The 27,022-nt window shown below is 26.2% G+C and overlaps 1 protein-coding gene across 1 annotated transcript in view; it reads right to left on the minus strand.

Moving 5' to 3' along the window:
- LOC113556401 overlaps positions 1-26,062 on the minus strand; it is a 101,981-nt gene extending 75,919 nt beyond the window's left edge. Inside the window, exon 1 of the mRNA XM_026961310.1 lies at positions 24,453-26,062. Within this exon, the coding sequence (XP_026817111.1) occupies positions 24,453-25,197 (745 nt within the window). The 5' untranslated portion in view covers positions 25,198-26,062. The remainder of the gene's footprint in view (positions 1-24,452) is intronic.
- Between the last annotated feature and the right edge of the window lie 960 nt (positions 26,063-27,022).

Here is a 27,022-nt window from a genome sequence, read left to right on the forward strand (position 1 = left end):
CACCAATAATGCTCACCCCCATTTCTCCTTTAATAGTGAATTTATTCAAATTCTAATTTTTGTACTTTTGAAATAGACTTAAATACCATATTTTCTATAATTATTGAGACTTTTTGTACTACCTATACTTGTGGAGCATCATGTGGCGAGACAAATTTCTATTTTTTTTTGAAATAAGAAAATGAGAATCTCGTTTTCCACTGTATTTTATTGAGCGTATAATTTTTCTGTAAATGTTAGTATAATACCTTATTCAGAAATTGAACGAATAGTTTCACAGTCATTAAAATTCATCATTTGATAAGGATAATATATTAATATAATACCCGTAGTATACCTGTAGATTCCAAAAACCAAAATTTGAATAACGACTTTATATTAAACGAAAAAATGATCTGTGGGGTGGGGTGGGGGCGAGGGTGAGGGATGAGCATACTCGGTGAATCACTCTGTATACACATATGTGATTACAATATTGTAATACTATTACACTGTTATTAATGTCGTCGTCGAGTACGACGACTAAAACAACTCGTGACGAGACGGCCGCGGCGTAACCGTCACAGGAGAATAAATAAAAACACTAACCTAACCCAACCGAACGTGAAACGCGCAACGTTCGTCGGGCGCGCGCAACACCGCGGCCCAGCGCGAAACCACCGCCACCGCCGCCACCGCCGCCGCGCCGTCAAGAGGTCGGCCGCCGTGTTGTCGACGTATTACAATAAATAATAATAATATAGTGGTCGTCGTCGTCGTCGGTCGTTTTTATTTTTACGCACATCGGCCGCGATCGCAACCGAACTTTTGGCCCGCTCCGTATTACGTAGGTACCTATATACGTTTATAACACGGCTCTACGCTGTTGTACTGTGTTTCTCTTTTGCTTTCGCAACGCACCGGCATAAATAATCAAGGTCACTCGAGAGCTGACCAATATATCCGTCGTCGATGTCGTTGTAGTTGTTGTGGTGGTCGGGATCGTTGTTGTTGTTGTTGTAGTAATAGTCGTCAGTATTTCCTGATCGCCGCCGTGTCATGAACCCCGATCGACGGACGAAAGAGACAGACACGGCCCCCTACGACTTGCTATACATCGTTATTATATTATTATTAATAATAATTCGATATGCGCCTATATACTGACAATAATAATAATAATATCAGTCTACGCTTTAGATTCCGAACGGAGAAATGAATGTATTTTGGTGATTTTACAATGATATGAGTGTGTGTTTCACCCGATGGTCCCGCCTGATTCCATCACTTTTTGGGGCAGTCGAAATGCTTTGATTTTCAAAAAAATTAATGAAAATAATAAAATAATTATTATGATATAAATATAATTAACTTATCATAAAATTTACTTGGTGATGTACATGTCAAATCGTCTCCGCTCATTCAATTCAAATTTAACATACCCGTTGTAAAATTACAGTAACCCACTTGGCAACTACTGTACATCAGAGCAGTACCCACTTCCCTATATTTTTTTTTTATTGAAATTCCTGAATAAGTACTTCCAGCTCTTAGAATATAATAATGCATCCATTCCAATGGTCATACAAAAGTTTCCGACAAGCACGACGGCGACACGCCTTCAACATATTCAACACACATGTAATTTATATTTTACCAGGTTTTCAATAAATATATTAAAACACTTAGATACTGTATGCATCATATTTTATTAACTACGTAAAGCAATTACAGATACTTTATAAAATATTTGATAACCTCATTAATTATATCATATTTTTTCGTTTATCACTCCTAATCAATCTTTAATGTTCGTTTCCAAACTTACTGAACATCCTGTATATCATATTCAATAGGTATAGACACTTTATTCGAATCGTTCAGCTAGGAGAATAGAAATGGGTATTTATATTTTATATCTCAGCTTCCGTCCGCTCGTTATGAAATAATAAGAATAGGTATCTGCTATGTATTACATCCGTACGAATAAAAATAACATTCAATTGAACGTGAATGAAAATATGTATCGATATTTTATCAAAACAAAATGCAACAAGTGCAAGTATATAATCACCCTGCAGATCCACTGAATTGTATAGGATATCAGCTCTTTTAATTTTAAACAAATATCTTCTATTTAATCATAATATTGTCTAGATTTTTTTTTAAAACCTATTTTTTCAATTGCAACTATAATATAATTGTTTTCATTTTTTAAATTATATACGAGTTATTGTAGTGACCCTAAATTTTGTCTGTTTTTTTTTTTTTTTTTTACATTAGTGAAGTATGTTTTAACCTGATTATAAAAACTTCTAAAACTATACCCATTCTAATGCGCGCATTAGAAAAAAAAACGCGTTATTTTCAAGCACTAAATACAGGATACTTAATACATTTTTATTGCGATTTACGTCCGTGTAAAAACTGATTCATTCAGCTATAATCATTATTATTGGGATTAAAAATAATTATAAAAAAATAAATATAATTTATTATATTATTCACATTTTTGACCTACACGGCTACACATATCAAGTTCTGAGCAATACATTTATCGAGTTTACAGTAAATTGTGTTTTTTGAAAATGCTTCGATTTTCAACTTCAGTATTACTAAATGTGTTTTTCATTTTCTATGCACATCACATAATGATGATAGTTTTTTATTAAGTGCTGATAAAAATATATGACAATATCTCACAATATTGTTTTTATAAGTGTTTGAAATTTGAAAATTTAAAGTTTACATTTTGACAAAATCATAAAGATTTAAAAATAAGTTTGTAATTAAAAGTTTATAATACATTACATATAATCTAAAGCTTGACCATTTTGCTGGAACCCAAAAATGTATAAATTATATGGTCAGGATTTTTTTAATAGATATTGTAAGTCATAATTTTAATGAAAATCATTATCCATTTATAATATGTAAGTACTACAGTTTGCAAAGTCTATTAATGATATTAATTTGTTGGTGGCAGAGTCATATGGAGAAAATACCCATAGGAATTTTCGTACTAACGTTCCAAATTAATAAAGAATAGTATGCTCGTAAAATATACGTTAGTATTTATATGTATAAATAAATCAAGTATTTAATTTGTTATTTTACTTTTTACTTTTTTCAACTAAAAAAACACAGTTCTTTTCAAAAACCTGACATTTCTCTAAACAAGAAAGGAACACCTAATGCCAAGCTCATATAAAAGCCACAGTTAAGCTAATAGTTAATGTATAGTATTTAATTTTTTTTTCTTATTATTTTTGTAATAAATAATTTGCGTATTACATATAAACACCTTCGCTGACATTATAGAGCTGTCATCAGACCAAAATAGATTTTTAAGTTCTAAGTTATTTCAGTATTCAAATATGCGTTGATAAACTATGAAATTAAAATTATACTTCTTATTGTCCAATAACTAAGGACATATTGTGAAAATATAAGTAATATCAAACCTTAAAAAAGTATCTTATTATTTATTTATATACAATTATCGATATCAAATGTTGTTATCCGGTTATCGTGTTATCTCAATCAAATTATACGAATTATAATCAATCAGAACGCACTATTTTTGATAAAATGTCAAATGATAATCTCATAAATAAAAAATAAGAAATTTAACTAAAATTCGAAACATAGAGTACCATATTATATTATACATATATTCGTTTTTTCAAATTAAAATTGGAGTATTATTGGAATCAATAATAAAAGAGTATATTGGAAAGTATTGGTATGTAATTATAAAGAGAAAGTTTATACAAGAATAGTTTATAATTGTATGTCAACAATTTAATAAATCACAATTATCATTGAAAACATTTTAATTTTGGCTGAATAAAATAAACTATTACTATTTTATCCATTTCAAAAACGTGATATCTCGTAAAGTCTTGAATATATACTTATTAATATTTCAATATGACTAATAATATAGAAAGGTGTCTATGTATATTTATATATATAATAAATGTATATTGTATATATTAGATGAACATAATATAATTTAACAAATAATCTAAAAGAAAATTCAATTAGTATAATATGAAGAAAAATGAACTAATATTCTTCATACAGTTAATTTAATATTTATTTTTAAATTACATAATTAATTAATAAGTTTAAAAATGCATTAAATAAGAAGTATTATTGGAATGAGACAATATTGTGTTTGAAAAAGTGCAAAGCTCATTTAATTATATTCATTTATAATACTAAAATTAAATAAAAAAAAATACTTAAATTATAAATCCGTTTAAATTAATTACTCGTCGTCGCCATGATCAAAATGTTTAAGACAAACACTTGTTTAACTTTTTTGTTTGTGACGAGTTTAACTGCTTGTTGAAAAACGCATCGTATTGTAGTAAACGAAAATTGAAACTACATTATATACCTACTGGTAGAATAATTTAATTCTGATTATTTTTTTAAGTTTTTATCTAAATAAATTAATTATTTTTAATGTTTTAGACATATCTAGTTTTTAATTTTTTTAATAGTAATAATTTTATCTTTTTTAATAACGCCATTTGATCAAAGAATTTGTGTTTTTATAATTATATTATAACTTGAAAGTACAGATACTATTTATACTTTTGTGTTGAAAGTGCTGATGATCAGAGCATATAAATAACGCACCATAATATAATATAATAGGTCAATCAAACCACAGTACAGTTAGTATATAGATTAAGTTAAAATTATAATTTACGTGGCTGATTAACAAACATTTGTCATTTCATTAATTTTCGTATCTACTTACTACTTTCGAAATATTTCAAAGAACCTCCATAGAATTGGATTAATCTGTACTAGCGTCTCTAAAGCCCAAATATATGTTTCTTAAATCTTTTAAAGCAATATTAATATATGAACAATTATAAGTTTTAAGTAATAAATGTAAGTATTACAATCCACGTATATAGGATTTTAAAAACAATATCAGTAAATATTATTTAATCATTTAAATATCGGGTCTTAAACAAAATCTACTTAGGTACGTAATCATAATAACGTATAATACCATTAATAATATAAAGGTATTATATACGCATAAGAGTGTCTCGCAAATATTTTATCATTTTTAAGTGTTAAGGTTATGAAGTTATTATTATTCCCGCCGATTATTATTCTTCATCCAAAAAGAAAAATATAAAAATAAAGATAAATTATTATAAATGGTATGGACTATGGTAAGTTTGAAAACCATGTCAACCTTAATAAGAAATATCCGTCTTAAAAAATACTTACGCAATAGAGATCTTTTAATATTTCATTAATGATTCATGTTCTAACCGTATCATCGTAATCGCACGACTACACAAGCTTATAATTACAATAATTTATTTATATTAACACAAAACTAGTTTACACCTATTTTATTGTTACTATTATTAGTATTATTATTTAAATTTAAGTTGAAAATAGTAAAAGTGTATACAATATATATTATATTTTGTATTCGAATCATATACAAGTGGTTTGAATTTCATTTTAGTTTTCTACAAGTATACAGCCACGCCATCTGCCTCTAGTTTTAATAGGTATCTACATTTTTTGTAAAAGAAAACATTCAATTAGAGTCCAAAATATGCCGATTCTTTAATACAACTATAAATTGACTGAAATATATGAATTTTTTTTATTTTTTATTTAATCAAATGTATGTTGTAGTAAATTTCTGTTGTAAACCAATTCATTTTCATCATTATTATTTTACTATTTATTCCGGTTATATACTTTTTTTTTTTATTAAGTTGCCTTCTGTGTAAAATTATTTAAACAATATTGTCTACTATTCTTCAAACCTTTGTTTTATTTCAATGTTGTGTTTTTAAAATTATATTATTACATAGCATATAGATTTACTAATCATTGTTTTTAAACTGTATTAGCACCAAAAATAATATAAATAGTGAAATTTGAATTCAATATCTAAATTAATTATTGTGAATAGTAAATATCTATCAAATAACAAACGATTTGTATAATTACTATTCTAAAATGAAAACCATTTCATATAATATGTATTCAACTATGTTAATAAGCCATACGTATTGTTTGGTGTACAGCTCTAAACCTAAATTATCTACTGATACTATTCCTTAACCCATAGTACTCATCAACTAAAAAAATTATATCATAACTAGCATGATGGATAAATGTTGATCACATAATCCGTCTAATACGCAAGAATAGTCTAGCTTGATACAAATCGAAATAAACGTTGGTGATACACACGCACATATTTGTATCATATAAACGATTTCATGAAAATAAAATAAAAATGTACTAATCGACATTTTAGGAAAATTAATAAAATATAAAGATCAACGTATATGACCTATCATCGACAAAGTAATTTCATAACTAAATAAATAAGTAGATACATATTATGTGTTATTAACACGATTAATAAATACATGTGTAATACGTATTGTGTATGGTATATTGAAGGTAGGTATTTTAATTTTGAAAAATAATCGGGTTAGAAGTTAAACTCTATAGGTAATATGTTTATACCTAATATATTATTACATTGTAGGTATTCATATAGGACACACAACCACTATATAGCCAATTGTCTATATATAGTTAAAAGGAAAGACGGTGAAACATAAAATAATCTCTCACTCCAAGTTACATTATAATATTATTGTGCTGTGCACATATATACTATAATATATTGATTTCTTATTGTTTAATATTCTTTACTGGCGTAGTCATGGGTTATAACGCATTGTAATTTGTAAGTACATACAAATTTGAAAATAAAATACAATATTTTATTTATAATAGTCATGGTTAAGTACAGGGTGTTTTACTAAGCATGATTACCCCCTTTTCATTTTTGAACAATAAATGTATTCAAAATTTGATATATATTTTTATAAACAAAAATTCACTTGTTTGATATAAATTGTTAAACTGATAACATTTTTAGTGAATGTGATGCGTTATTATATTATTTTTTATTTGAAAAATTGTCAAAATTAAAAAGTTTTAACAACTCTATAGAGGTAACGTCAGGCATACAAAAAAATTTTTAAATCTTTATAAAACTTGTAATACATTCATTGTCTTATTAAAATAAATCATTTATTATTAACAATGTTACAGAACACTAGATTATTTATTCATGAAGAATATTTCTATAATATTTATTACATAGGATCTAATTACTGATACTATTAATATAAGTAATTTTTTTAATAAAAAACACAGAAAGCATACAAAGACTAATAAGGGCACTAGTGATTTAACCTCGGCGCTAGATAATGATGTATTATTTTATTATCAGTTGTGAATTGAAAAGCATTATTCGTTGGCATACGGTGTACGAATAACTTGCACAAGATCTCCAATTCTAATTTTTTTTCGTATGGTCAAAGCAAATATATACTATAAGTATAAACTACCTAATTAAGTAAACATTCTAAAACTATATTGATATACTGTTGGTTTTTGTAGGTTTCAATAATATGTTTTACTTTTTTTGAATTTGTATAGGCAAGTATTATCATAACAAAGACTCTGTATATTAAATGTTCACAACATTTTTATTTTTATATAGGTATATAAATTAATAATTATATGGGTATTGTAAGTTTAATATGATATTGTTCAAGCGTGACAGTTAAACAATTTATATATATTATTATTATTATTATTATTATAGCTACTAAATATTTCTTATGTGCATAAAAAATGTATACATTTATTTAAAAATACACCACTGTGTATTAGTATTAATAAATAAAAACCACGGGAAATATCTAATACCTAATATCTCTTAATCATCAGTTTATTATACAGAAGAATTTATTCAAGACTATAATTTACCTATTCATGTAAAAATAATACAATCCTACAAAATTAACTCAACTTTTTTTTAATTGGCATACTCTAAATATTTCTTTACTACTTTTAAAAGTTTTGAGTAACATAATATTCTGTTAGATTTCCAAACTTTATTAATAATAATTTTTGGAATTTTCCTTATGCATACAGAAACAACGAAAAAAAAATCAAAATGTCAATTAACTTTATAGTATATATTAATATTATATTTAAATATCATGTTGGATTATAGTTTATAGACAGATAAAACTACGATACTTGAAACTTCACAGAATTTATTCTGTTAGGAAAAATAAAATATGATAATCTAACATCACAAAAAAAAACACAAAATTACTCCTCATTTTTATCAAAATAATAAATACACTTATTTTTCTTAAAGTTATTTTTCTTTTATATAAATGCTAATATAATCATCATACCTATTATTATTTAAGTTTATTTATAATTTTATTTCACGGATTAAAATACATAATTTATTTACTTGATAGAATTTTTTAATGTCTATTAGAATATAAAATCTTCATTACAAATATGAAATAGTCATAAAATGTAATACAAAATTAATATATTTAATTAAATTTATTAATACTATGAATTATGATAGTATATCTACCTAACAATGGCTTAATTTATAATAAAATATTCTTTACAGTCCATGAGTATTTATCGTGACCATGAAATCGAAATTATTTACTATGCATCATAATAATAATTAATGTTTAAAAACGTTAGTGTTAAGTTGCGATTGTATGCTGAGGATCTAGCATAATTGCAACATATTTTTCATATTTTTATGTATTTTCCAACCTATTTAATGGTACATTTCAAGAATGTACAATCATTTTGTTCGTTGTTAATATTGACTTGCTCGTAAAACATGTGCAGTGTATCGTTAAAATGATTAAAAAAAAAAATCAATTTCGTTTTTTTATTTTACAATTTTATTACCACCAGTCAAACCTAAACGAGGTTCACTTCTTATTACTAACAGAGGTTAATAGTTTATAACAAGTTACTAGGCAAACTATAATAGTAGTAAATAGTAATGAGCTCATAATTTCAGTTCATACATTTTATAGTTTTTGAATGAAATTTATATTTTTCGCATTTATTTTCCAATAATATAGTATGCTACCTACCATAATATAATATACAAGATATTTAGATGTGTATTGGATTCCGAGCAGACAATAATTTATAATTTTTAACAAAGTTAGATTATTATTTTGTTTTAATTAAGAAAGAAAAAGCATATAGTTATTTGATATTTTCATCAAATATAAGATTAATATTTTTTAACACTAATATTTTCGAAGTGTTCACTTTGGCTCTATTATTTTCAACGTATTGCATTTTTTCGATTCACTATTATGCTTATAACATTTTTGTCTTAAGGCCAAACATTTTGAAAATATAATTCAAGGTTTCTTAGTTATTTTTGTAGCAATTAAAATACAGTTAGAATTTTATCAAAATTAAGAAAGCTATTATCTTGTTGATAATTTATAAGATTTTGAATTTTAATATCTTTGAATTAAAAATATAATGTTAAGTGCCTTGTAAATAGTTGTATTACTTTTTTTTTTAATTTTTAAAGCTAAAATAATTTGATCAAAACCTTAAAATTAATTTCTTATGACGTTACATGCGTAAAATAAAATAAAATAAGAATATATTTTGATAGATTGCAGTAAAATATAATTTTTTTTTTACATTAATTTAATAATAAAATAATACAATTTTAATTTAATAAGCTTGATTAATAATTATTTGAGAAAATTGCTGATTGTTCATATACCATGGTTAATTTTAAGGAAAAATCAATAAAACTATTGATGAGGAGATAAAAGTGAACAATGCAATCAATGACGTTAATATCATATTTTAAAAATGTATAAAAATGTCTGTATAATACTATAATTGTTTATGATTTATTTTTAACGAAACATAGCATAATCTATTAAATAGCTTACTAAACAAGCCGTTTTCATATTTTACAACAAACAAATTTAGTTTTTTATTTAAAAATAGTTTTAATCGTATTGTATAAACGATTGGGAATTTATGTTAATTCAATTCTAAATTTATTAGTTTACTACAAAACAATAAAATAATGTATTTAAACAATTTTAAACTGTTATTACCATGAAAATAAATATCAGAAATTATATTAAGACTTATTAATTAATTAAAAAAATATTTGAAAATATTATAACAAAATTATAATACCTTTAAACTAGTAAATGTATTTAATATTTTATAGGTACCTACTATGTACTATTGAAATACATATGTATATATAATATACTGTTTTATATTTAGTTAAAAAGTAAAATCATTAACTGTTAATACATTTTTATAATTTATATCTATAATTCATACCATATACATTATATATACATAAATAATTTAACATACCTATTCAAATTATAACTACAAAGTTGATGACTTAAAAATAATATGCTTTGTGTAAATGTTAAAATTTTATTGGAAATGTATAATGTTATTATGCATGAGTCCTAATCTTAACAATTTAGAGAAGATATCAGTTATAAATTAAGACATAGTTAATAAACAGTTATTAGAGTATCAAAAAATTAAAACTGCCAATAGTTGCAAACAATTATGTAAACAGCAGTTGAGATTCATTTATTTTTAAAAGTAATCTTAAAAAAAAATAAAAAAAATACTTATAATATGCTCACAAAATGTGATCTATCTAAAGCTAAATGCCCGTGGTACTAATTTGATGGTTGGAGTACGTGGTGTTAGAGTAGAACGGATAAGGGATAACCTAACCTAACCTGTTCCTATTTACACTATCATCTATCCTTTTCAACATTCATCGAGAGAAGTGGTACTTATATTATTTGAAAATCTTTCATTTTTATTTACATCCCTTGTGATTTCGATTCTTGATTAATATTACTAACACATATTTTTAATTAGATACAATGTTTTTTAACGAACCCATTGTAAATTAATCATAAATCTGCATTACTATCATAGGAGTTGAGTAAATATTATTTTTGCATATGAATTAAGCATATTTCAAATGGTTACTTATGGTATATAGTATATTATACACATTATACACTGATGGTTAGTACTTTTTAGATTCAACACCGAGGCGACAATAAGATATCAAAAATTGATTTATAAGTAATGCATTATTAATTGATTAATTTAATCATTTCTTGGGCGTATTTCTTTTCATATACCACAATATAACACTCGTTCATGTCTAAAAATGCATATTTAATAAACCCACCGCACAGACTATGAACAAAACAGTTCATGTGATAGACTTCTAACACTGGAAAATCTATCTCATATAGATTCCTACTTTAGTTATCTACCAGAGCTAAATTGTCACTATTCAAACTACTAATTTAGTTACTTTATATATTGTCCATTATCTTATATATATATATATTAATGTTATCATGTTATTTTAGCTATTATAAGCTTATTTGTATAACAAGATATTTGTTATGTTACCCATCTATAATCGAGCACACTAAACGTTAATTTAAGTAAATAAATAATTATATATTATGGTTATAAACTCACTCCAGCCGAAGTGCTTACGATCGGCATATAACCGAACGACTATACACAGACTTGATTTTCATAAAGAATACACTGTCATCTTACGATAATTCAATATTATATCTACGTGTCGTTTTAGAATGCTATAAAATGATATAACGTGGGAATGGAAAAACTAATTGCAAAGTGTATACGACCAAAAAGATTTACGCTTCCTTGTCCTCGAAACTTGGAATCGATTTATGTATATTACGGCGTACACTTAGGTACCTATACTCTTATATTATACGTATATATTATATTATTATATATCCCCGATCTGGAATAAAATTGTTTTAAATAATAAAAATTATTACGTTCGACTCGAGTTTACGACCTATCTGACATGGCTGCATGATTTAGTTTATGGTCGGCTCAAAGAGCACATGACAGTTGCTTTAATTTGCTCTAAGAACGTTTGTGAGTCGTAAATATTCAAATATTATTATATCGCGTCACAAGCGCGTGCATCTCATTCTTAGGCTGGTCAAGTCTCTGCTGACATTTAGCTTTTATATACACACGTTGTACCCTTACTGATAACAAATGTATATAAAACACGTAATACATAAAATATAAATATGTATTGAATCAAAATATATATTTTTATAATAGAATAGATCATATTCGTTGTCGCTATGAATAAATTGATAGTACAATATGTTTTTTAATATAACTCTAACAAATCAATTTTTGTATTCAATAGGCAAGTCATATACCTAGGATTCAACTTTAGATAAAAACAGGTTTTACTAACAGAATACGTACCGTACGTTTAAATGATAACTTAAACTAGTAATGTATATAGGTATTATAATCTGAACCAAAAGGGTAAGTTTAAGGGTATTATATAATTTTAAATAGCAATTAATTAAACAAATATATATTATATGGGACACAAGTACACAAATTATTTATACTTGAATAGAAAATTCAAAGAACCAAATATTGAACTCTATAAATTATTATAAACAAAACTTTAGTAGAATTTTCGAAGAAAAATAATTTATTTTTAAAGCATTTAATTGTCTATTGGTTTATTTCCAACATCATTGATGAACAACGCTAAATATATAAATTATTTATACTGAAATTTATCACTCAGCCATTTGTCCGCACTTTAATGAACACTTTAATAAACTTTAATAAACTAATACTAAAAATATTAAATAATCAAATAAATACTCGGACAGTTGGTTATCTAATTTTTAACGGTTCGTCTAAAATAAATTTGACTCCTTGTAAAAGTTTAAAAAACTTGAAAAAATGTTCATCTGTTCCATCCTCTCGTAAAAACACCTTAAAATATAATTGCATTTGTACTGTGGGGTACATGTAAAGTAATTATTTCCACGCTTTATGCATTGAATTAGTCACATTACATTCCAAATTTAATGACAAATGTACACAGGTCTACCTACATGCTACATTTAATAACCACGAAAATCCATTAATATACCGAATGTATAACGTATATTGGTAGACAAACGATACGTTAAAAAAAACCGAATAAACTATCCACCATCGAATCGATTTAAAAATAATATAAAATCGAGCGACAACCAAAATACTGATAAGACTAACGACTAGTTTCTGGAGCATGATTTTATGATCTTTTTTTCAGACTTCAACTTGTGTCTTCCATAAAATAGAACTATGGACGCACACCCTTTGCATTTATTAAGAGATCATCTCTATTTTTATCATTTACTATTAAATACCCTTTGACAACTAATTGTTTTCGGCCTTGTTATGACAGAACAATATACTAATTGTATATTATATATCCACTGAAAATATATTGTAGACTTTTCTACCTACCTGTACGTAAACTGTTTTATTAATCAGTATAATGTTTATATCGTGGTACTATTCTCTCAATTAAGTATTCAGTCAGCATTTAATTATTTCCAAACAAACAAAAAAAAAATGTCTAATAAATTCTCAGTCTTATTGTAGGTACTATGTAGTTACATATTTAAATAAGGGGGGATGAAGAACCACTAAGCTGTGCAGATATATTGAGTATAAATCATTATCAAGTACCTAAATCAATGTAATAGTTTTGTTTTGTTTTTTTCCGATTATTTTTTAAAGTACTGGGAAGTATTTACTTTTGACCCCTCCTTTCAGCATAAGTGTTGAAAATATATTATAATACTAATTTATCAGAAGGTCAGAACTGATTCTGTAAAAATCCTTAAATAGCTATGACAATAAGTTAGACTGATTCGCATAAGGCACGCGTACAAAAAACTATGAAACAAACATATTCGTAGCATTAATTTATTATTTTACTATACAAACAAATTATAAATAATTATCTTAATAGCTAATATAGGTGAGTACTTCGTTTATAAGGTTTCGATGGTCTGGGCACAAACAAAATAGATAACTGTGGTGAAAAACTAGGTCAAATGATAATCGTTCATCGCATATAATAATTTATTACTCTTTAAATGGTTCGTATTATTGACATTGTACATAGTAGTGTTGTGAGAGTAAGTAGTCGATTCATATTAAATTATAAAAATACTATTTCATTTTATGTTCATTTTATGCAATACGTACAGAATTATTCAAAAATGTATTATTATTTATTTGTATACAATTGTTGAAACAATAAATTATACAACTATTGTAAAAATATTCTAGTTATATAATATTTATATATATATATATTATTTTTATTTTACTACTGTTATTTATTGATAACAACCACATTCGCAAATTGTTCAGCTAGGTTTTAAATGTAGTGTTTTATTTCTATAGGTATAATTAATCAGTTAAAGGAAGTCCCAATATGCTAATACCTAAGAGGTCCGTATTGATATTAATAAGCATAATGTTTTCAACAAATTATGTAAACACGGCCAGGACAGATAGAATTTTCTATGCTTCCGGAATCTCTTGTTGCATTACTCAACCAAAACCCTAACTCTATCACCGCCTAAATGAAATTTATCATATTCGCGCCAACATACTTCAATATATAACACTCCCTATACCATATTATCGTTTGGTATTTAAGTAGCCTTTATATTATCATTCATGTACTGCTATACTTCTATGTTATCTATATGTAATGCAATCTTTAGATATCACTCAATGGCCACTCAATGGCTATGGATTGACTTAAATAAATAACTCCGTAACATAACACCAAAAATAAACGAATGTTAATTTGTTGAAGGTAATTATTAAATAACAGAACGATTATAATATTGACCAATTACTAAAATGAGTTATGTTAACCAATACATATGTATACCTATACTTAGTACTTATAATATTTTACTAAAACTAATTAATATCAACGTACTTATATAGTTTTATCATTTTGTATATTAAGTATAGGTATAGCTATTTTTTAAAATGCAATAACAAATTTGTTGATAGTTATCTACTGCTTATTATTATTATCACTATTATTTTTAATTAATTAGCAATATAATTGTATTATATTATATTATACCTACATAGTACTGTAGAATTTTAACTTGTAAATTAAATGATGTGTATGGTGTGCAATTTATACTGAAATAGAACATTTTAATTACACAAACCATCAAGAGTTAACGTTATTATAAGTCCACAAGTTCAGTAATAATTTCATAATTATGCGATAAGACAAACGTATAGATAAACATTAATGCCTATATTAATAAACATTATAACCTACCTACATTTAAATACATTGTCTTCATTAAGAAATAATATTCAATTATTAAAATTTAAACTGGATAAATTAATAATACTTGTATTCTTCGTTACTTTTTACCATGTTAGTTAGACTAACATTAAATGATATGATAGGAAAAGTATTAACGTAAAACTATTTTTGTTTTATCATAAGATAAAGAGATTACTCTCATAATTATTAACAGCATTTCATCAAAAGTATTGGAAATAAAATGTTATTAGTTTAATAAAAACATAAACTTTAATTTATTTGTTCAACTGTTGTATAAATAATGAAATGTAATACATAATACACAGATAAATATAAATTATTATAGTTTATATAATACGACGTATTTTCAAGTGGTAAAAAGAATCAAAAACTATAAAACAATATTATTGAATAATCTAAAAACAGTTAAAATACCTCGAAAAAGTTTATTTTGTTTATATATAAGTCATTCTGATTCTGACATACTAGTAAAGTTTTTAATATATGTAGAGAGTATGAAGGTTAACCTATAGTATTACGGAGTAGATACATATGTAATAAATAAATATATTTTTATATCTTCAACTTCAAAATGTTATTATTATTCATAATTAATTTAATTTTTAGTTGAAAGGTAAATTCTATAGATAACCAAACATTTTTTTGTTTTTATTAAACGTTTTTAATTTTTTATATTATTAGTAGGTACCTATTCTTTATTCACATAACATAGTCTAAAATAAATCAACTATTATAACCATTAATATAGGAATTTTAAGGGTTTATAAATTAATCATAAACTATCTACGTTTTTGAAAGATATATCGTACTTATATTTGTTCATTATTTACTCATAATTAATAAAACATAAGTACCTACTATTATATCGTCTCATATATCACTATACACATATAGTTAAAGGTTGTTGTTGAAATTAGTTTAAGTTCTATATAGTTCCCCAACAAATAAACTAAATAAAATGTGTTTTTTAGTCATTTAATAACTATACGCATTTTAGTTTGTAAACAGATACGAAATTATTGGTAATAATATAAACTATTAAAAAATAATAACTATATAAACTATAAAAAATTACCAAGTGAATCTTGATTTTCAGGAAATATAGGAAATTATGAAAATTTCATAGTAAATATCATGCGTCTTTAATCCATTATGATATTTTAAACTTTCTAACAATTAATTTAAATGCGTCAATTAAAAAAAGTGATTAGAATTTGGAACTAAAATACCGATACAGGAAAAGTAAGAATAATGATGTATTATATGACAATTTAAGTACCATAACATACAATAGTACTATGATCTCACTTTAAAATATAATTAAGTTTAAACAAAGCTTTAAAAATCTCATCAAACAGTTCTCTATTATTTTATAGATATATAATTTATATTCAAACACACATGAGATTTTTTTAATTTGCATTATTATCCTTTTTACTCAAACTTCAAAGCAATATATTTGAACAAAGGTAAAAATATATATTATTTATACTTATAGCTGAGATTGTTGGTTATTTAAGTCTTTCATCAGATGTCGATAGTTTAACCTTACACTTATAAAAACTATTGCTAAAATAAAAATAAATAAATATTTATTTAAAATATAGACTAGATTTACAATATTGTAAGGTTTATTCACATCGAAATTTTGAAACATTTGCTTCTACTCGACAAAAAAAAATGTTCAAAGCATAAGATAATTGATTTTTATTAATAATAATAAAACATCATTAAAAAATTAATGGGAATATTATTACTGAGAATATTAATGAATATTAGTAGATAATTATTACATGCAAGTTGTGTGTTTATTTTCAAAATGAAAGTTATAAAATGACTTTGATAATAGCTGTGAAATGTTGTCATAATATTTTCAATTATCGCAAGACGTGTATTAAAATTATAATTATATACTTGTCCTGCTTACTATTTATATTTTCTACTGAAATACGTATAATTGAAGTTTACTTAATTTATATAGTTATATTCAATAAAAATATATGAACAATAACACTAAATTAAAACATCAATAAATATAATATAACAATAGAGTAGGCACCTACGATAGTATATATCTAAATTTACCCATTAAGAAAGTATATTGCTCGTATAACATAATATATACGCATTACACAGTTCAATATATTTTTTTAAGTATTTAAAATTTGTAGTTTATGAATAAAAAAAAAAAAATAGTTAAAAATTGACATTTCAAATAATTCTTTTTACAAATATAATTTAAATACATTATTTAGTTGATGAAAGACAATTAAGATGAAATATTTTATCACTACTTATATACGATAATAAAATGTGCCCAGTTATACAAAATAACACAGCATTATAAATGTATATATATAATACCTTTAAATACAACTCACGTTTAAAATCTAAAATACTTATTTTCAAATTTCAATGATCAGCATTAAGTCTACCCTCTTCATATTAAATTTATATATTTTCTAATGATTATCAACAATGACACAAAATTGTTTATTTACAAGTGAGTGATGTAAGATTTAAAACGAGTAACCTATAAGTGTGTGGGTATACGAGTACACTCAACGTTAACAAAAAACATTGATATGGTTTAGTTAACTACCATTTTGACATGATTCTTACTCTTAAACAAAACATTTCAAATATTTTACAGAAAACAGTTTTATTTTCACACGAAATTCAACTGTCTTATTTTCTAATCTCGATTATTTAAAATATATTTTCAATACAAGAAACAGATTTACATCTGCAATTTGTAGAAATAGTTTTATATACTACTTAAAAATGTAAGAAATATTTATAATATAGATTCCCGATTTTTACAAATTAATAAATTTGCTAGGTGCATATTATTTAAAATCATATTCAATTAGCTCTTCGAGTTTTTAAGTTAACAAATCAATATTAAACCTAGGTAATGTTTATTTGTAAGAAAATTCATTTGAATTTTCTATTTTTTATTCACCTCTTTATGAAATCTACTTAAATACTAATGAATAAAAATAAACTCAAATATTTTTTTATGCTGAACACAAAATCGTCTAATATTTTAAAAGGTTAAAAAACATAAATTTGATGTTTAGCCAATTAGTTATTCATCTTAAATATTTCATTGCATTTTAGGTTATAATAATTATTTTATATTTTACATTCAAAATTAATTATATGAATTCATAACTAAAATTGTTCTTTGATGATGTTACATTTTAAAATTTTTAGTTTTAAAAATTAAGTCAACTTTTACAATGTCATGTAAAAAATCCAACTTGACTATTTATTTTCAACGTCTATACTCAAGTAACACCTACAACCTAGGATTTCTAAGTTACAAATGTTAGGGATCTACAGTAATGTATAGTAAAATTTATAAGTAGATATTACGAATCAATGTTTATTCAATAGACAAACGAATAATTATGTAAAATCTGGTACTTACTATTAACCAACGAAATATTCTTTTTTCTGACTGATTCTACATATCATTACTAATTGGTATTACCATAATTCCCCTTTAGGCTAATTTAAAAACTAAAGCTGACACGTTGATAATAATAATTAATAATATCTATTATTATTTGTTATGTATTAGATAGACTGTATTATCACATTATAATTATATTAAAGACCTCCACAATTTCTTATCAAAGATAATGTAATAGTTGATATTTCAAATTATATACATATATATTTTAAAATTTTAGAAGTTATAATAGAATATAAAAGCACATATCCATAATATCCATGTAATTTGACTAATTTTTAGCTCTAGAATTTAATATCTGTAGTTAACCATGTAATTTTGGCACACTGCCTATATTATTATATTATATAATATAATTTTCTCCAAGGTTTTCTTTTTTGTTCTTTCTATTATTTTTTTACGGCTATTTCGTAGTTTGTTTAAATAACGTGGACTATTTTAAATCAGTTCCTCATTTTTAGTAAACTCAATCAAAATGAATCTTTTCTAACTAATTATATGTATAACACAAAATCACAAGTCTTAAGTAATCAAATTGATTAATGATTACAATCCTATATAGGTATATACAGCTGTATTATATCACAGACCGCAGACAACAAGTGAATTTGTTGTGGTTAATAACCATATTATATTGTACAAATTTTACTGTACAATACTATGCCATAGACCATAGTAGTATTTGCACAAGTTTCCATTTATTTTTTTCATTATTCACATTAAAAATTATCATTTCAAATAGAACTAAAATATATTCTAACTTCAGTCACGGAATATTATTAAGATGTAATTTAGTAGCTTTAATAAAGTTAAATGTTATTATTTATTTTAATATACCATATAGTACATATATAGCCAATATAAGTACATACCTTTGTTTTTAAATACACTGACCCGGTTTACAATAATTCTAAAAAACGTAAAAACAACATTTTTTTTCGTATTCCTAATTAAATAAAAAATAACTAGTCATGTGAATAGACATTTTAAATATCTAAGATATAATTAAAATAGCATATTCAAAAAAAAAAAAAATTGAATTCGTCAATAAAAGAAAAATTTTTTCTAAAGGTCTTAATTTTTTTTTATACAATTATAGATTCAATTAAATTACCTTTGATCTTATTAAAATAATAATATTTACATTTACACATAATATATGTGTAATATAACCCCACAATTATTGTACGTATTTACTACAGACGAACTAAATGTCAGCATGTTTTTTTCTCATTAAAGGCTGTTCCATTTTTAATTTGTTTTTTTGGAAAATTATTTTTAAATTAAAATCTGGGTACCTAGACAGTAGACAATATATCTAAACCCAACAATTTAAATCCACAGTATATTTTTGTTCATTGGTACTAGATATATACAAAAATATAAATGTGGATTTTTAATTTTTGAATTAAAAGTAATTAAAAATAGCAAATTATTATGACAAAATTATAAATATTGAATTACTTATTTATATTAAACATAATATGGTTGACGGGCAGGCATGTATAGTACGAAAGAAAACGGGCGAGACCCTTTTTGACCAAAACCATACCCTTCCTTTTTAGACCAATTTATTTATCGGCAAAAACCAAAAAGTTTTATATTTACTAAATGCTATATTTAAAAAAAAGTGTTAGAAATATAAGTTGTAAAAAATGATATAAAACTTATATAAAATTATATATTATAAAATTGGTACATATAAATATAACCTATACAATTTATAATTTTGATACATTTCTATACGTATAATATTAAGTATCTTTACATTTGGACAAAATATGTAAATACTTAAAAACTGTAATAGGTAGGTATATTGATAAAATAATAATTAATAAAAATTACAATTTTTATAGATTTTATATTCCATATATTTTTAATATTTTTTTTTTATGTAAAATATAAAGTAAATATAATACTTTTTAGTTTAGCCAAAAAGTAAACCAGCAAAAAAGGAAGGGTACGATTTTGGTCAAAAACATTAAGTGTATTTTAAAGCGTAATTTTCATAAAATATCAAAACTCTAATTATAATTTGAAAGTAACAGATACAGCATGGAATATCTTGTTTATTTAACGAAATAAAATAAAGAAAATTGTGGCACGATATTTGTTGTAGGATAGTGAGCTATCACGTCATTCACCTCATGAAGTATTATTATAAATTTTAAAACTATTATATAAAAATCATCACGATGGAAAAACGAATCTAAGCATATGCGAGTATTGCATCTTCTTAAGATGTTTTAGAAATAGTTACAATATGATTGAATTAACCTTGTATTAAACTGTCAAGTCTTAATAAACCAAACAGCTAATTCTATAAATAATTTCTAAAAATAATATTATTGTCAGAAACTTATATAAATTCACCATAGTTTAAATTTTAAATGTTCGTAAAAACATTGTTAGTCAAGATTTTAACGATATTTTGGTTAAGAGTTAGAGCACCATAAAGAAGTTAACCTTAACCTTATTTAAATTTTGGAAGTATTTATAAAGCCATAATTATGAAACGTTTCATTAATCAAAAGAAGAATAAAATTAAATATGAAAATTATAGTTATACATTATAAAGTTTGTACATGTAACTATAATTCAAACTCTTATTGTTTGCTATTGAATAATATGTTACGGTCATATGTCATAAATACTTGTATAGCTGTATTATATGTACTGCAGGATTGATGCAAGTAGAAATACTATTTTAAAAATCTCAAAGTTCAAATATTTAAAAAAAAATTTATTTTATTATCTATACGTGTCCTGAAAGGAACGTTATTTACATATTCTCTGAATCATATTATTTTTCAAAATGGATTTTGTTAGAAACTCAAAAAAACTAGTTTAAGTGAAAATCTAAAATTATACCTCTAATAATGACTTAACAATTAGTATTATTACTAATTATCTAGATCTTCATGTAAGATATAATTTTTGAACTATTGTTTCAAACATAATAATAAAATATACTTAGGTACATATACTGAAAAGAAAAATATATCAATCTCTAGCTAAGAAATTAAAATATTTACATTTTTATTCTGTAAAATATTAATAATATTCAAATAATTAAAAGAACTTTTTCCGACAAGACAAACAAAATATTTTAGGCTGTAATTACGCGAGTTTATACATTAGTTATTTAAAAAAGCATGTCGTTTTCTATTTACTTCCGTGCCTTAAATTTGATGTTTAGCCAATTAGTTATTCATCTTAACTATTTCATTGCACTTCAAGATTATAATAATTATTTTACATATTAGCACATGCCGTGTATAATAAACTCAATTAATAAGCCACGCTTAATGTAATTTTAAACAAAAATAGATTAAGCTGTTATAGTGGACTTTCGGACTAATGCAAACCGTGACGTAGTATTATTGGACTATATTATGTGATTGTAAAATAAACGTTGCACCATTTTTTTGCAAGATAATTTTATAATAAATTCTGACCATGGAACGGAATCACCGCAACATTCTGTATACGACCATGTGTAAGTATAAATAGACAAAACATATACATGCCTCTCTCTCTGTTACTTTCATAGTTTCATAGTCTTATTATTTCCTCTTCTGTTTCCAACTTAACTATATTAGTTAATAAAATTTGCGATAAAAATCGCAAATTATCACATACAATTTGACAACAGTCTACGTATAAGTAAAAAGTCACTCTTCCACTTATTTCCGAACACCATTCATTGTCACGCAGAATTACATTTACTGACAATCAGAGTTAAGACTAAAAAACAACTATAAATTGAATTTTTTTTATAAAATACTATAAAATAATATGTATGAATATTTAATACTCATTTCAACTGATATAATTTTATAATAAATATCAAATTTCACTAAACAATTGTATTATTGTGCAAATCGTTTAAAAAACAAATTGGAATAAGAATAATTAATTTTGCTGTTGTCGTTTGTTTTTATATTTGCACAATAGCTATATTCGTTTGTGAATACAAAAACTTCATCCTTTTGATATTTAAAATGTGTATTGCTAATAGTTATTAGTTTCACAGACGCTTTATAAAATTAGATATATTCACTTATATGTAAACCATTATATACCATAGAAAAAATGCATAGTTCAAAATGCACAATTCAAAAATAATTGTAAAATAATAATAAAAACAAGTAAATCGGTGATATTGTTTTCTATGACTTGAAGTAAAATGTGCTTCGTCATTGAGTAATTTATTGTAATGGATGTGTGAAATTTGAATTCAATGATAAATTATTGTATATGTAAAACGATTCTGAGCAGTGATAGTCTATGAGCGTATTATATATTGCTAAGTATAATTAATTATAACTAATTATTATAATATATTATGTATTTATTATACTGCTATGTAGTAATTTATTCTATTATAAGTTATAGAGTAGGTTGAATTAATTATTTTTGCCAAAATTTTCGCATTTATATTATTAATAATTATTTATTATAGGTACCCATTTATTATATCATATTGTATTGTTATACATTTTTGAGCCAATACCGATTTACTGTAGGTTCATATTATAAATAAGAAAGTTTAAAATTACTTAAATATTTTCAAAATATTATTGGGAATATTATATAAAAATTTATAATCGATATACGTACAAGTTTCAAATTCCTACGAATAATATTTTTGAGTTGCAATAAAATAACTAAAATCGTTATGCTTAGTTTAAATATCTATTTTCATTCAAATTTGAACTTAAAAATCCTATATAAAAACGACTGTTTATTGTAGACCTGTATTTTATACTTGGTCAAAAATATAATAAAAATATAAGTTTTGCTGTGTGAAAAATCTATGCAGTTTACATTTAACGTAGTTTAAAAATGAGTTAATTCAATAGCATTAAATCTTTCGCGGTCAGCACTGATGAAGTATTAGCTAGTATATTTATAATAACAACGTATATGATAAACCTAATTTTTCAAGCCTTGACTCTAAAAATTTAACATTTTTAAATTTTTAACTACAAAATTTTCAATTTTTCATCATGTTAAAATGTTATCTTTATAAATACTTTAAAAAATAACCATGCCCATGTATTTTTAATGTTTTTAAGTAGTTTTAAAAACAACGTATGTGGGATCTTTATTAATTCTCAAACTTTTTGACCTAAAAGAATCCAAATTTCTATAAATCGCTAACAAATAATTAAAATATTTTTAAAATTGTATAGATTATAGAAAATAATAAAATTTATCAGATTCAAATGTTTCAAAATTTTATGATTAACAATTTTTAAGTTGTATTAAAAAAACTAAAATTAAAAAATAATTTACGCGTGAATATCCAAATTCATTAAGCTATAAATTTAATTTAATTTTATAAATTGTATTCCATTTTAAGTTATTATTTTAAAACTATTAAATTTTCTCGTGTACAATTAACGTCTTATAAGAAACTTTTATAGCTTAATATGTATTGCCTGCGTCTTTGTACTTATATAGGTATACTTTGATTATTTTATTTTTATTTACAACCATAAATAAAACTCCTCAGTCTATTTCTCCTAAAATTGAACTATTATTACACGTGAAGATTAAATACCAGTTGACCTATCCTTAGAAAAAAAATGAGAAAAAAAATCATAAATAGCAAAATATTTGAATAAGGGCGGGAAAACCATAATAATTACATAATTCTAAATCCGTATACACAGACACGTCTTACACGGCAATCTCGAGCATTGCAAATTATGAACGGCGTAAGTAACGTTATTTTTGCAATGACCAAAATAGTAAAGCACATCACCGGCCAGTATAATCAACAATAATAATACTTCGCGCGTACGCATAATTGTTGCTTACCTGCGTCGATGTCTTTTTTGTCTACGTCGTCGGCCAGATGATTACCACGATCGTCAACGGTGTCGTCCCTGCTGTCTACGATTATGCATTCGCCGAGAACGCCGTCGCGGCCGTTGACGATGTCTATGGACGAACTGTTGTCGTCGAAATCGGACGTCCTGGGAGACATCGTACCCTTGGGCGTGGACGACCGAGCTACCTGCGAGGACTCGCTCATGTTCCGTCTGCTGCAGGACTGGGGCGTGGTGGCGTCCGGCTGATACGGCACGGGACGCTCGTCCATGAAGTTGGACGGGTTTAGCTGGAGTTCTTGTTCGCGCTGCTCGTCCTCCTGCCGAGCCCGTCGCTTGGCGGTTTGCTCGGCGCAGTTCTTGCGCGTCGCCGCCGTCTTCATACACTTGGGACAAGGGCAGTCCCGGTACTTGCAGTACCGCTTGTGCTTCTTCCACACCTTGCGGAGCCCATGGTTTTTGCAGTTGGTGCACAACCGTTGCTTCTCCTTGACGGACTGCTGCGCCGCCTGCACCACCGCCGCCGTGGAAGTGACCACCTGGACGTGCTGCTGCTGTTGCTGCTGTTGATGATGGTGGTGATGATGATGTCTGCTGGCCGGCATTTCGGGGAAAGGATCTGAAACACGTGGGCGTATGTAGTTTCTGTCCGTTTCGCGGGTATTTCTGTCAGCGTCAGCACGGTCGGTCGCGGCACGAGTGCGCTTCCGGCCGGACGTGGTTGTCGCGTTCATGTGCGACACAGCTGCAGCGCTACAATCACCATAGTCGCATACAGCCGCTGTCGCCGCCGATCGGATGTCGCTCGGACCGATGATGGCGAAAACGCGGAACGTACTCGCGCACGCACCGCGATATTTGTGTACAAACGTGTTCCGCCGGCAGCGAGCCACGTGATTTCCCGTGCGGCGAGTCCCCACTAGCGGCCCGGCGTACCGCGCGCGTCTCGACCGACGATCAGTACGTCCGGCGCCGGCTGTACGCGAGCAACGCGGCCCAGTGCTCGCTCGGTGTTCCTTTCCGGGACCGCGCCACGTAGACGGCAACCGAGCACAGCGACAATAATAATACAATCACTCGGCGGACGTCGTCGTCGTATCGCGACAAAATAAAATATATTAAATGTCGACAATTATGAAATTATATTATCCGTACACCTTTCGCTGCCGGTTAAACGGTACACGCGTCGTCGCTCTCGATAAACGACGGCGGTGCGATATTATAATACAGTGACGATGTCCACGAGGTCAGCAATGGTTCAAATTTAAAAATTACATGTACTACGTGCGCGTGGCGTGATGCATGACGAAATTATACGCGTACAATAATATACAACCATATACTCGTATGTATTCCGGACGTATTACGTGATAATATCCATCCTAATGTATAATGTACACGAAGAGTACTGTTGTGCGGTGTGTGCGATTTAAATCGATCGTACGAAATCAAAAAAATAAAAAATAATAAAAATAAAATAAAATTTAATGAAATGAAGTGATGAAAAAATGTTTTTCGTCAACAATATTATTATATTATCATGATTGGAAGAGAGCGCGTGTGCGTCGTCTCGCGAGTAGCAGCGGTGTCCGGTGAGACTAGAACGGGTAACTTAATGCAACTGCAGTGCCATGCACACGAATGGTGCAACAGGCTGGCATTGGTGTACACTAGCGCCGTAACACGTCACGGGCGGATTCTAAGCGCATAACGGCGGCGGCCGTATGTATGCGTGTGTGTTCGTGTGTATATATATTATTGTGTACTATCCGCGTCGTCCAATGCTGTTTTAAACGAATTATATGGTTTATTATAATAATATCTTAAATATGGTTATATACATGCGCGTTTAGATAATAATATTATATTACGTATGTGTGTATGTTAGACAATTTATTATTGTGTAAATACGTATTAGACTCTTAACTCTTAAGAGTGTCCGGTTTGCATGCAAAAATATTTCATGAATTACGCGAACAGTTTGTATTGATTGTGATATGTTAACATGAAGCAACAGTGAAACAATTTTTGTGATTAATTATTTTCTTTTTTTCTTTATTATTATTTATTACCAATATTTTAATCGACATGTCAAAAAAAAAATCTTGTGATTTTCATAATTTTTGTTTTATTTTAACACCATATTCTCGGAACAACTTGTCACACATTACATCAACATAACACATTTTCTAAGTAATTTTAAAACGAATTTTTAATTAAATTACAGTTGTACACTTGAACAAGTATACTGCGTTCCGCAACTGACGCAGCTGTTATTGGAATTATATTATTAGTTTATTTTTTTTGTATTAGGTACCTAAATATTAAAGACGTTTATGATATCCATATAATACGGATAGACTATTAAAGTGGTTCTTAACCCTTTTAGTTGTACTGACCATAGATTTTGTAAAAAAAAATATTGAGGCCCATTAATTTAATATAATATACAGGCAAAAAATATAAGCAGGTAAGCACACAAACACAAATAGACACCTCTATATCTACGTGTGATGAATATATATTTATTATATAATGTGCAAAAATGTAAAATGTCAG

This window comes from Rhopalosiphum maidis, chromosome 3 (assembly GCF_003676215.2).
Source record: "Rhopalosiphum maidis isolate BTI-1 chromosome 3, ASM367621v3, whole genome shotgun sequence".
Lineage (NCBI taxonomy): Eukaryota > Metazoa > Arthropoda > Insecta > Hemiptera > Aphididae > Rhopalosiphum > Rhopalosiphum maidis.